General features: G+C 44.2%; 1 protein-coding gene across 2 annotated transcripts in view; it reads right to left on the reverse strand.

Annotated features, from left to right (window-relative positions):
- Nucleotides 1-13,143, reverse strand: part of Phactr1 (phosphatase and actin regulator 1) — a 437,712-nt gene that overhangs the window by 58,886 nt on the left and 365,683 nt on the right. For both annotated transcript variants that reach the window (XM_013030446.1, XM_013030448.1), the window contains one exon: nt 1,791-2,112. In XM_013030446.1, the coding sequence (XP_012885900.1) occupies nt 1,791-2,112 (322 nt within the window). The remainder of the gene's footprint in view (nt 1-1,790; nt 2,113-13,143) is intronic.

A 13,143-nucleotide genomic window follows, 5' to 3' on the forward strand; every position in this document is an offset into this window, starting at 1 on the left:
CCCAATATTCCCCTTCCAGTCTATTCCCTTGGATTCATTTCAATAAAGAGTTTAATTCAGTATAGGCCCAGTAGACTCCTTATTGGTCTAAACTGCACTGAAATATTCCCCACAAATACCCATGGATACCATGAAATGGTCTATTTTTAAAATTTTTGTTGGTCATGGGGCTTGAACTCAGGGCCTGAGTGCTGTCCCTAGGCTTTTTTGCTCAAGGCTAGTGCTCTACCACTTTGAGCCACAGTACCATTTCCAATTTTCTGGTGGTTAATTGGAGATAAGAGTCCCGTGGACTTTCCTGCATGGGCTGGCTTTGAACCCTGATTCTAGATCTCAGCCTCCCGAGTAGCTCGGTGTGAGCCACTGGCACCTGGCTGAAATGGTCTATTTTATATGGAAACATATTCGCAAGATCCTACTAATAACGTTGTCACAAGTGTCTGTTTCAGATGATGAAGGCTCACAGTCAACATACAATTTTACTTGGTGGAGAATCACAGTGGCTTAGGTTATCATCAAGAATCAGCTGTGCTGTAGTACAGAATTATGGACTTGGAAGATGGCAAGATCCAGGCTAGAAGGCTCGGCACCTCTACACACTGCCTATAGCAATGCTTTTCAAATGGCTGCTCTGAAACAACAGTTCTAATTGTGTATTTCTTTTCATTCTGAATCCATTGAAAACTTGTGCTTTTGTGAAATACGAGTGTTAAAAATAACGAAAGCCTTTTTAATCACAAGACTCAACAGACATAAAATGATCCTGTCTAACACTCTAAAAGTATCTGAAAGTATGCTCTCAACTTCTGCACTCATGGGTGCTGACAGGTGCTCTGTGCAGCATCCGTTGAGGGATTTACTCAACCTCTCCTGCTTTCTCCATGAGGATTAAATACGATGATGCTCCTGCTGCGGATGTGCGGATGGAGGCACAGATGAGAAGTTTTCTCCCAAACTTTAAGTTCTTAATGTTCTCAATAATAATAACTAGAGTTGAAAACAATAGCAAAGGACCAAATTAAGTTTTGTTTTTGCTTTGGATGACATAACATGACAAACTCAGAATACCTAAGAGGCGACAACTTCTCTCTGAGTTAAGTCTTTTCCCAAACGCACATACTTTGACCAAGAGGCCGGAAACCAAAGCTTAGCTCTCTCTCCTGGGTACATTTTGCGCTTGGCTCTGCTTTGAGGTCTACTAGGCCTTCAGAACTGCTGTTTTCTCATCTGCAGGTCTTGGTCTCAATAATAGCAGTTACTACCCTGGGACACACATTCAGTGTCTCAGGTAAGATATACTCTTCACACCAGATGGAAAAACTTTCTCCTTGTCAGGCAGGGAACTCAAGTCAAGCAATGTGCCTTGGACATCCGGGCATTTCTCAGGCTGAGGTAGGATGTCTGGCCCAGAACCTTCCATTTGATTCCACTCATGATTTTGGGGACAGAGGTGAGACCTGGTCTCAGTGGCCACTGTGGTAGGCCTCAACTGTGACTTTGACATTTCTGCTCATTCTATTCTCTATACAGTGACCCAGGGACATATTTTAAAGGTTAGTTTCCACATCATTCCATGCTCAATAATAAACTCTAAACCTTCTGTATGTTTGTTCCTTGAGATTCAACGTTTGGTCTGGTTTTACCTTCCAGTCTCCCCATCATCCCTTCCACCTCCATCCCAGGGGATGAGCTCTTGTTCACATTCCTCAGGTGATTGATCTCCATCCCCCCTCCCCACCCCACCCCCCGTAGCCCCTCTCCCTTCTCCCTTCCTTCCCGGCCTCCATTACCTTTCCAGCCTCTGCATGGTCATGGCCAGCGTTTTATTCAGCTCATCTATCATCCTGCAGCCGGAGGGGTGCATGGGGAGGGTGCCGGTGGAGGAGGGGAGGTGCTGGCCGTGGCTGCCATACTGCAGCTGGTGCTGGATCTGAGACGGCAGGACGGTGTGGTGGTGCTGGGCCACGCCCTGTTGGCTGCTCTTCTGGGCTGCGTAGGCTGCCAGGGAGAGCTCTGGGCCCCCGCCGGGCATACAGATCATGACTTTCTTTGGAGGTAGCGGAGGTGACAGTTTCATTGGCAGACAAGGCAATTTCACGGGGGCGCCAGGATCTGAGGGAGAAGGAGGGCAGGAGGTGGAGAGATGTGAGTTGAGGATTAGAAGAAAGAGAGAACACCACAGCTCTTTCTACCTTGGGTTCATTGGTAAGGAGGTGGGCCCTCAGGATGCAATCAATCAGCTGAAGGCATCAGTATAGAGGATGCCCTCAGCTAGAGCTGATTTCCTGGAGCTCCGGGAATGCCCTGGCCTCAGGCGCCCCAGGCTTGCTTAGTGGTATGGTCTCAGGCATGTCAGACTGAGACTCTGGAGCAGGCCGGACAAGGAAGGCTGCAGGAAGGGACATAAGGTAGAAATTCACCGGTCTTCAAAGAAAACTTTTCCAGGACCTGCCAAGATTATCTACATATTTGCCTTTATTAAAGTAATACATTCTTTTGGTTTCCACTTCCCAACAGGCACAGGGCAGAAGTCAGCACTTGGTTCAAGTCTGCTAAGGGCACATTTCTCTACAAATGACTTAACAGTGCCCACCTGAACTCCTTCATCTGCCCAACATCCAACCTTGGGAGGCTGAGTTGTGAAGATTTATGGTGTACTGGGTGGGAGTGAAGTATGTGTGGTTGCAAGGCAAAAGCCTATCTTAAAAATAACCAGCACAGGTGCTGGGAAGGTGGCTCAGTGATAGAGCGCTTGCCTTGCATGCCAGAGGCCCTGGGTTCAATTCCTCAGCACCACATAAGCAAAAAGAAAAAAAGCTGGAAGTGGCGCTGTGGCTCAAGTGGTAGAGTGCTAGCCTTGAGCTGAAGAGCTGAGGGACAGCGCCCAGGCCCAGAGTTCAGGCCCCACGACCGGAGGCCCCCCCCCCAAAAAAAATAACTAGCACAAAAAGAGGGAGAGGTAGAAGGAGAAGGAAAGGAAGGATCTCACAATAAACTTTGTTGTCCAGGATCTTCCCTATTTCAGTGTCCTAAGTAGTTGGGATTACAGGCATGAGCCATTGGTGCCTAGCTTAAATCTTTTTTATTGGTGGGGGAAGGAGGGACTAGTCCTTGGGCTTGGGTCCTGTTCCTACATTTTTTTTTTGCTCAAGGCTAATGCTCTACCACTTGAGCCACAGTCCACTTCTAGCCTTTTGGTGGTTAACTGGAGGTAAGAGTTTCAGGGACTGATTTTCTTCTTGATCAGCTGGGAGGACATTTGTGACCATGTGGCAGAGAGTAGGAAATTGGTAAGAGACTTTGGCTATCAAATCATTTTGCATTTAGTTAAACACAGGCTTTCAGCAAAGTTATTTTGTGGGGCTAGGCAAAACTTGAGTTACAATTTCAAATTGTGCTTTATTTATTTATTTATTTATTTTAATCTATCTATTTATTTATTTAGATGCCAGGCCTAGGGCTTGAACTCAGGGCCTGGGTGCTGTCCCTGAGTATTTTTTTTTAAATTGTGAAAATACCCTATAGAGGGGTTACAATTACATGGGCAAGATAATGAGTACATTTCTTTTTTTTTTTTTGGTTCATCGTGGGGCTTGAACTCTGGGCTTGGGGGCTGTCCCTGAGCTCTTCAGCTCAAGGCAAGCGCTCTACTGCTTGAGCCACAGGGCCACTTGCAGTTTTTGGTGGTTTATTGGAGATAAGAGTCTCTTGGACTTTGATGCCGGGTCTGGCTTTGAACCGTGATCCTCAGATCTCAGCCTTCTGAGTAGCTAAGATTACAGGCGTGAGCCACCGACACCCAGCATGAGTACATTTCTTTTTTTTTTTCCAGGGCTGAGGACCGAACCCAGGGCTTTGCACGCGCCGGGCAGGCGCCCTTCTGCTGGGCTAAACCCCCAGCCCCATGAGTACATTTCTTATCAAGCATTGTTGTCTCCTCCTTTGTTTCCCCTTCCCCTTCCCATCCCTTCCCATGCCGCACCCCCCCCCCTTGCCAAAGTTGTAAAGTTCGTTTTTCTTTTTTTTTTGATTAAATTTTTTTTTATTGTAAAGGTGATGTACAGAGGGGTTACACTTACATAAGTCAGGAAAAGGGTATATTTCTTTTTGAACAGTGTCATACCTGCTCCCCTCATTTTCTCTAGATTTCTCCTTCCCAACCCCCTATTTTTATTTTATTTTTTGTGAGTCCTGGAACTTGAACTCAGGACCTGGACACAGTCCCTGAGCTTCTTTTGCTCAAGGCTATCATTCTGCTCCACTTCTGGCCTTTTCTGTTTATGTGGTACTAAGGAACCAAACTCAGGGCTTCATGCATGCAAGGCAAGCACTTTACCACTAAGCCACATTCCTAGCTCCCTTGATTTTTTAAACAGGTTCTCACTCTGTAGCTCAGGCTGGTCTCAAACTCTTATCTTCCTATCCTGGACTCCCAAGTGCTGGGATAATAGGCATGTGTTATAAAGATAAAGTTCGTTTTTCAGCATAACAACTTGTACATCTCATTGTTGCCATGGGTCCACCTGTATCCCTAAGCTTTTATGCTCAAGGCTAGCACTCTACCACTTGAGCTACAGCTCCATCTCTAGCTTTTTGGTTGTTAATTGGAGATAAGATTTTTATGGACTTTGCTTTCCTGGCTGGCTTCAAACTGCAATCCTGAAATCTCAGCCTCTTGAGTAGCTAGGATTACAGGTGTGAGCCATTAGTGCCTGGCTCATAAATATAGTATTTGTAAAATAACTTTGTACATGAAACTAAGTCTGTACACATTGAATCATCAGATGTCCCAATGGCATGTTAGCACTCAGAAAAGTTCTGAATTTTGAAGTATCTTGGGTTTTGGATATTCAAATTAGGAATATTCAATCTGCATCATGCTTTCTATATGCCAGACACTGGTTTAAGTATTTTTTTTCCCCTATGATAGTCATGTCTTCCAGCCAATTTAGTCCTATACCATACTTCTTGTTTGTGTAACTATCTCCTTGCCTACATAACAATGGACTTGAACCAATATATCATGGTACTCAGTGCGTAGTTCACATGAGAGAAGGTACAAGCCATATAACACAGACTGAACTGAAATGCTGATGGATCTATTGCTAGAAGAATCCACAGGTTTCCTAGAAAGAGATCCTCCAAAAGGCATAAGGCAGATGAGCCATTTTAAGATCATATAGCTCCAAGTGGCTGGAAACAAAACTCCTAGTTCACAATAGGACACAGCAAAAGCTAGTAATTCCAGGGTCTCTGGTGAGCTTGCTCCCAAATGCAAAGCTCCTATGCTCAACCTCCAATTCCGATCCTGTTCACTGTGATCGCCTGGACACAGCACAAAGCCGCCCCAGGAAGGACAATAACAGGAAGTATTAGCTCATTCTAAAGTGCTGAGTGAAATGCAGAAACTCCATATTTGTGTCAACTCTTGGTACTGACTTGTCTTCCTCTGGCTCCTGGAAGCTTTAGTGCACACCTACCAATTGTGATACATCTCATTGTGTTCATGGTTTCGCTCCAGCAACTCTTTCCCATGATCCTTCATTTGTGGGTTCTGGGTCCATCTAAGGCAGCAAGATTCTTATTCCTTTCACCAGGAAAAGATAAGAGCTAGGAAGGTAGAGTAGGAATGCTCTACCTAGGAGTGACAATGCTGGAAAGTTCTGCTCATCTTAAATGACAATCTCCCATATTGTAGGATTACCTGTCATTACTTCCATAGCAAAATGAGCCACGAGGACTCCAGAAATTCTAACAAAACAGGGGAAGAAGAAACTTCTAAGTGAACTAATAGAGATAGTCATTCTAATTGTTCTAGAAAAGATAGATGCTGGGCACAGGGAAGTCCCATCCCTTTTACCTTTCCTGCTTGCATTTCCTTTCTGATTGTTCTGATAAATGTGGTTATCATTTAAGTATGGGCAGAAGAGGAAAGTAAACCATTTTAAATCTGTTTTTTTTTTTTGGCTCAGTGGACTTGGCAAGGAAATTAAGAAACAGGTTAAAATGGTGGAATTATCTATTTTCTGTCAATTTCCTATGCAGTCCCTATCCCTGCCCCCCCACCTCCCCAGTCTAACTAAATGCTGGTGAAAGCCTGGGCAGCTCAGCTCTTTATTTTTATATTTTTATGACATCTCAATATCAACACCATTTCCTATAACAGGTCTGGAGGCATGATTTGGAATCAGCAACATACCATTCTGAATTTCTGTTTCCTTATCTTTCTACCCATCTCAAACTTGTGTGTTCCTAACCCGGTTGCCAGTGTCCTCAATCTGGGATCTCATCATTGATGTGGATACAGGTCCCAGCCTGCCAATCCATCTTCACACAGACATCTCCTGAAACCATCATCTGTCCATGCTTTTGGTGTCACATGGCTCTTGTCCATGCTAACACATCCAAGTGCAAACTGTCAGTGTCAAATCTATTGTACTATTCTTGTTCTTACTTCAGGGGTCCAACATGTTTCCACGTTGGGCTTCTCAGTAAACAATTCATTTCTCTAGCAGGGCCTTTGTTTCCTCATCTCCCCATTCCTGCCTGAAGATCAAAATTGCCTTCACCCTTCACTGCCCAACTGAGGACCCACTGCCCCACCCAGCCCACTTTTCCCTTGGGCCCTGTGACTCTGACAAGTCAGCCCCACTGAATTCTGCTCTATTTTTATGTTGTCAGCGCTCATCCACTTCCTGTCAGTTCTCTCCCCACCCCCATGCCACCTCCTAGAGTTCAGCAACATTTTCATATTTCCTGCAGGGTGCCCCATTGTGGGGCAACAGCACAGGCAAGGCTCAGGGGGAGTGAGCGCCTAGCCTCATGTTCTCAAGCCTCTGTGTGTGTGTGTGTGTGTGTGTGTGTGTTTGTGAAGGTAGGTAAGTGTGAGAATTATACTGACACTGTCTCCAACCCCCATGATTCTATGCTAGGGTCCAGCACTGCAATTTTTAAAAACTAGGGGTAGAGTTGCAAACTACTTCTGTCTTTCTTTTTTTTAAATTTAATTTAATTTTATTTGTGATACTTCTGTCTTTCTCTAGGCACAAAGTCACTGTTTCTTAGAGCAGAGTCCTGGGACCACCTGTGACAGTCACCTGGCACTATAAGGTTATATCCCTGGGATTCTGACATACAAGTCAGGATCTCTGGACCAGGTGTTTGGATCTAAAGTGCTGCCTGGGTGCTGAGGGCCAAGGATGGAGGGCTGCCATAAGTTCTGAGTAGGATGCTGTCTAAGGCAGGGATTGGCCAGTGTCCGTCTTAAGACATCATCGGATGGTCTCTTCCGTTTCTATACTTCCAGTAAGTAAAAAGGTAAAACCGACTGGCTCCAAGCCAGCTTCCTGAAAGCTGATTTGTTCAAAAGAAATCCACCTGATTGTTTTCCTTATATTTGAAATGTGCAATTAATAGTTTTTTTTAAAAAAACCATATTATCTAACAGTAATTCCACTTGGATTTTATATAAAAATTACTTATCACGGAACATTTTGTGAATGATGTCTTATGTCCCCTGACTGGATTTTTCTGTTTTCTTTGCTTTAGAACACATTGAAGACATTTTAGTTGTTTGCCTAATGGGCCTTTCCTCAAATGATTGTCTTAAGCATTAACTACTTAATCAAATGTTTAGCTTTCCTAGAGCTGATTCAGCATTGGATTCTTTGTTCTTTCTCCTTGCCAATCTTCTATTTCCCTTCAGTGTACTTTGTGCCTATATTAAACAAGGAAATATATAGTGAATATTCATTGTATGTGTGTGTGTGTGTGTGTGTGTGTGTGTGTGTGTGTGTGTGTGTGTGTGTGTGTGCGTTCCTGGGGCTTGAACTCAGGGCTTAGGTGCTGTCCTTAACCTCCTTTTTGTTCAAGGCTAGTGTTCCACTACTTGAGACACAACCCCACTTTTGGCTTTTTCTGAGTAGTTTATTGGAGATAAGAGTCTTATGGACTTTCCTGCCTGGGCTGGCTTCAAACTGCAATCCTCAAACCTCAGCCTCCTGAGAAGCTAGGATTACAGGCATGAGCTTCCAGTACCTGGCTCTAATAATCATGTCTTGGTTTGAATCCTGACTGTCTTGAGATCTCTGAGGAGCTGGTCTGGAATCCTAGCTCTAAGACTAAGGAGCTATGTTCCTCTGTCTAACACACACCCTTCCAAGGCCTGTTCTGATTGGCATAGGGCTGTTACCCTGGAGGAAGAAACACTCTCCCTAGAGTACCTTATTCTAATTTTACAAAGTCTCCAGACAAGTTAGCATAGAGCCTAAGATCCTCAATGCCCAGTATAATCCTTGATATATCCCAGGAGTTCAATAGATATGGTGTTAATTGATTATAAAATAAACATCAAAATATATTCCCTGCCTCATTCACAGGTCATTCTGAAGGTCAGACACTGTGTGAACATGCTTTGCACAAAGCACAATGTGCACTTGCAGTGTTACTAAGTGGACTCTCATAATACCCCTGAAAACTCAGCTATTGGTGCTTCCTCCCAGCATGGGTGAAAAGGTAGAAGTCAAGAAGCAGGTAAATATACCACAGGCAATTGAAGAGTGAGTCAAGTAGTAGAGGTAAGAGCTTCCAAAGGACCATCTAAGGCATCTCCAGGCAGGCCAGGAAACACTGCAGCAGGAGCAGACAGAAGAGGAGGAGGGGGTAGAGGATGAGGAGGAAAAAGAGAAAGAGGAGAAGGAAGAGGAGGAGAAGGAGAAAAAGGAGGGAGAAACAAAAAAAGCAGAGGAGAAGGAAGAAAAGGAGATAATAGAGGAAGAGTAGGAAGTAGAAAAGGAAAAGGAGAAAAAAAGGAAGAGGAGGAGAAAAAGAGGAAGAGAAGGAAGAAGAGAGGAGGAGAAGGAGGTAGAGGAACTGCCCAGGTTTTAGCAAGATGCTCTAATGCACACAGCACCATATAGTATTAGAGAGCTAAGGGAACAGAACCCAGAACTGGGGGGTCTTAAAATCCAGGCCCCTTGCTTTGCGCTAACATTGTTGGAATTCAGTCTCCTTAGTTGGGATAAGGCAGACACAGACATGCTTACTTCACGTGGACAGGCTCTCACTGAGGAAGATGCTTTGATCTAGCGGATGCCCCTGTATTTCTTCCTCGTGGGAGGACACTCTGCCTTCTGCATTTATGATGCTGGTGGCTGGGGCAGCCGGAGCACACAGAAGTGTCTCTGCTTGCTGACTTCTTTCTGCAGTCAGCCTGATTGAGATGCAGTGTATTCATAAAGCTGTCTTTGTTGATGGAGTGGAAGAAGCAAAAACTACCAGTTCCAGGGAACAAGGAAAATAAACCCAAACTGTGAGTGTTGCACAGCCATAAAACCCAAGAGAGCCATATTTCAACATGACCCAGCTCTGGCTCAGGACTTCAGACAAAGAACTGGAAGTGTATGATTATTTCTGTCACTTGTCCTCATACAGTAAGACCGGGGGCTACCAATGGGAATGAGGGTGGGCTGAGGGAATACAGCTGAGCATCTCTAATCCAAAACCTGCCATGAAGCATGGAAAATTCCAGGCTTGACCTCATGTGACAGGTCACAGTTTAAACACCAGTGCACTGCAAATGTGGCACAACACTTCTGTCAGGCCTGAGCACACAGGGTATATGAAACATAAATGAAATTCATGGGCTAGGGGTGTGGCTCAAGAAGTGTCAGTGCTTGCCTAGCATCTGTGAGGCCCTGGGTTCAATCCCAAGTCTCAGTTCCACCAATAAAATACATGAATACCTGGATGAATTTCATGCATAGACAAGAGCCTCATCCCCAAGATATTTCCTATGCCCCCATCCCCTCCTTCAAAATCTAGAAGATTGCTAAACCTGAAATACTTCTGGTCCCGTCTTGAATAAGGGAGACTCAATCAGTATCACTTTAGCTTCTCTTCTTACAACCATAAGTGAAGTTTTTTTTCCTCCTTTGGTAATACCAGAGTTTTAACTCAGAGTCTCCCACTTGAAAGGTAGGTGCTCTATCACTTAAGCCATAACCCTAGTGGGTTTTTTTTTAAACTCAGTTTTCAGATAGAGTCTTAGGCTTTTTCCCTGGGATAAGCCTTGGACTGTTATCCCCCTATTGTGTAGCTGGTATTACAAGCCTGTACTACCACATCCAGCTTGTTTGTGAAGATGGAGTCCTTCTAACTTTCTTACTCAGGATTTTAGCTTTGAACCACAAATACCCCTGCTGTCTACTTCCTGAGCAGTTGGGATTATATAGGCATGAGCTGCCATGCCCACGCCTCATAAACAAACTTTTAAATTAACACCTGGTTTATGAGTCCATTTATAACTGCCGATGTACAAGCAGTTTGCATTAACGATAGTAGCACTTGGTGCTTAATGAGCAAGTGTGTTAGATGAATTTCTCAGTCTCTTGCCATCTGGTTTCAGTTATTAAACTCTCCAGCTTCTTTCATACAGACAAGAGGCATTTCACCCAAAGACACAAGGGGCCTATTAAAAGTGTATTCAGAACTGGGCATCAGTGGTTCATGCCTGCAATCTTAGCTACTCAGGAGGCTGAAATCTAAGGATCACAGTTCAAAGCCAGCCCAGGCAAGAAAGTCTGTGAGTCTCTTGTTTTGAATTCACAACCAAAAATCCAAAAGTGGATCTGTGGCTCAAGTGGTAGAGTGTTAGCCTTGAGCAAAAAAGCTCAGGGACAACACCCAGGCCCTGAGTTCAAGCTCCAGGATTGGCACACAAGCATGCACATACATGCATGCATGCATACACACACGCACTCACACATACACAGTATAAGTCAGAGTTCAGCATCAATGGGCTGCCAAATAAGACAGTACCCTCCCTTGCTCACAAGAGGGAGCTCATAGGAACTCCAATTCTTTGACACACCAGCCACCCTAGGATGACAGGGTAGCTTGGTATTTTGCTTTGGTCAAAGGCATAATGTGCTGACCTAATTGATAGCTTAATCCATTAACAGACTGGCAGGTGGTAGAACAGTGGAAGGTGAGTGGGGGAAGTGAGGCACTGGGGTGAGGAACATAATGTTGAAGGGTAAATCCTGGTTTTGGCCTCTAACTGTTCCTCCTTTCGGCTTCCAGGCCGCCACTAGGAGAGCAGCTTTGCACTCCCATGCTCTGCTACCGTGATGTTCTGTCATCTCAGGCCCAAGGCATCTATCAGATCTTGGATTGAAACCCTAAAACCATGAGAGAGAGAGAGAAAACCCCACCCAAACCCAACCAACCAAACAAAATTCGTCCTCCCTTTTCAGTCCCTCTCCCCATTGTGAAGAAAAATGAACACTCTGATCACATTTCCTTCCAACAGTACCTAACACAGGAGAGAAGACTTATGGAAGAATTCAGAGTTGGAGAGCATGGTACTCCACTCCCTCAGAGGAAACTTATGGACAAAGCTTCTCCCCTTCCCAAGACCTCCTGTTCTACTTCTGGCCAGCATTAACTCATCATAGAGTAGGGAAGGAGGCAAGCTCAAATTTTGCCCTCAGGAAACTTCTTCCTGGCACCTTTCCCAAGGGAAGCAGGTTGGCACCCTTTGCCATTTCTAGTCAATGCTGAGTTTCCCCCAGTAACATGTATACATCCAGTTGTCAATCTGTCTACCCAACAGCATCAATGGCCATCTTACCTATGCCAAAGATACCAGCTCAGCTGAAATGAAGTGATTGTTACTGACAGCCCACCAACGATCCCCCTTTCCTTATCCAAAGTTGAAACCCTCACCGTGGCATTCTAGGCTCTCCAGCTTCCCTTCTGTACAGTCACTATTCAGCTCCAACTTTCATAATTACATTACCAGCAACTTACATTCCATCTTCCATTTGTGGAGCACCATGTGCCTCGTACTCTCCTTATTTAATATCAACCCCCACCTCCAACACCTTCCTTTCAAAATCAGATGCATCTGTAAGGCTTGTCTTAAACACATCTTTCTTTATGATGCTTTTTATGATGCCTCCAAGAGGCTTTAACCTCTTGCTACTTGAGTTCTTTAGAGCTATGCTTCTACTTCTCCATATTAAATAAACATTTTCTAGGCTGGGTGCTGGTGGCTCATGCTTGTAATTCTAGCTACTCAGAAGGCTGAGATCTGACGATATCTTTTGCAAACCAGCTCAGGCAAAAAAAAAAAAAAAGACTGTGAGATTATGATTTTCAATTAACCAGCAAAATGTCAAAAGCGGAGCTGTGGCTCAAGGAGCAGCGTCCCAGCCATGAGTAAAAAAGCTCAGGGACAGTCCCCAGGCTGGGGCTTTGATTGCAAGCCTCAATACCAGCACAATTACACACACACACACACCACCACCACCACCACCACCACCACCACCACCAGCAACAGCAACAACAACAGATTTTCTATTGCTTATTATGGCCTATAGTTCCAATGGCTGATGGCCTTAACATAGAGAAACTCCTTATATAGATTGGGAACTCAAAATATAAGGGCTGATTGGCTTAAATTTCCAAACTAATAGTGCAACAACAAAACAGATAGACAATCTTTGCCTGACTACAGACGTCAGAGTAGGAGATAGCTTTAAAAACTTTTTATTAATGTTTTTGCTATGTGGCCCAGGCTGGCTTTGAATCTGTGACCTTCTACTTCAGCCTCTCAAGTGGTAGGATTATAGGCATGCATCACAACACCTGGCTTATAAAAATGTTTTGATCAATAAATAGTGATACTATTGCCTAAAAATAAAAATTCTGCATTGTGAGAAAAGTTAACCAAGATTTGAAAAGCAGGTAGAAACTGGTATAGAAAGTAAGTTCAGGTAATGCTTTCATTTTGCTTCTTAAAGTTTATGTATGTATATATGTTTGTATGAATATAGGTATGTATATATTTAGAGCCAGTACTGGGGCTTGAACTCAGGGCCTCATGCTGTTGCTTAGCTTTTTCACTTGGGCACATCTCCACTTTTGCCTTTTTGCTGATCAATTGGAGATTATAGAGTCTCTCAGATTTGGCATTCTGGGCTAGATTCAAACTTTGATCCTCAGATCTCAGCTCCTTGAGTAAGCCACTGGCACCTGGCTTTTGGCTCTTATTAAATGAGTATTCCAGTATTATTTAATTGTATCATCCCTTTCCTAAATTCCTGTGTTGGAGCCTCAATTCCTCCTCTCCATCTCCCC

Source organism: Dipodomys ordii, unplaced genomic scaffold, assembly GCF_000151885.1.
Source record: "Dipodomys ordii isolate 6190 unplaced genomic scaffold, Dord_2.0 Scaffold130, whole genome shotgun sequence".
Lineage (NCBI taxonomy): Eukaryota > Metazoa > Chordata > Mammalia > Rodentia > Heteromyidae > Dipodomys > Dipodomys ordii.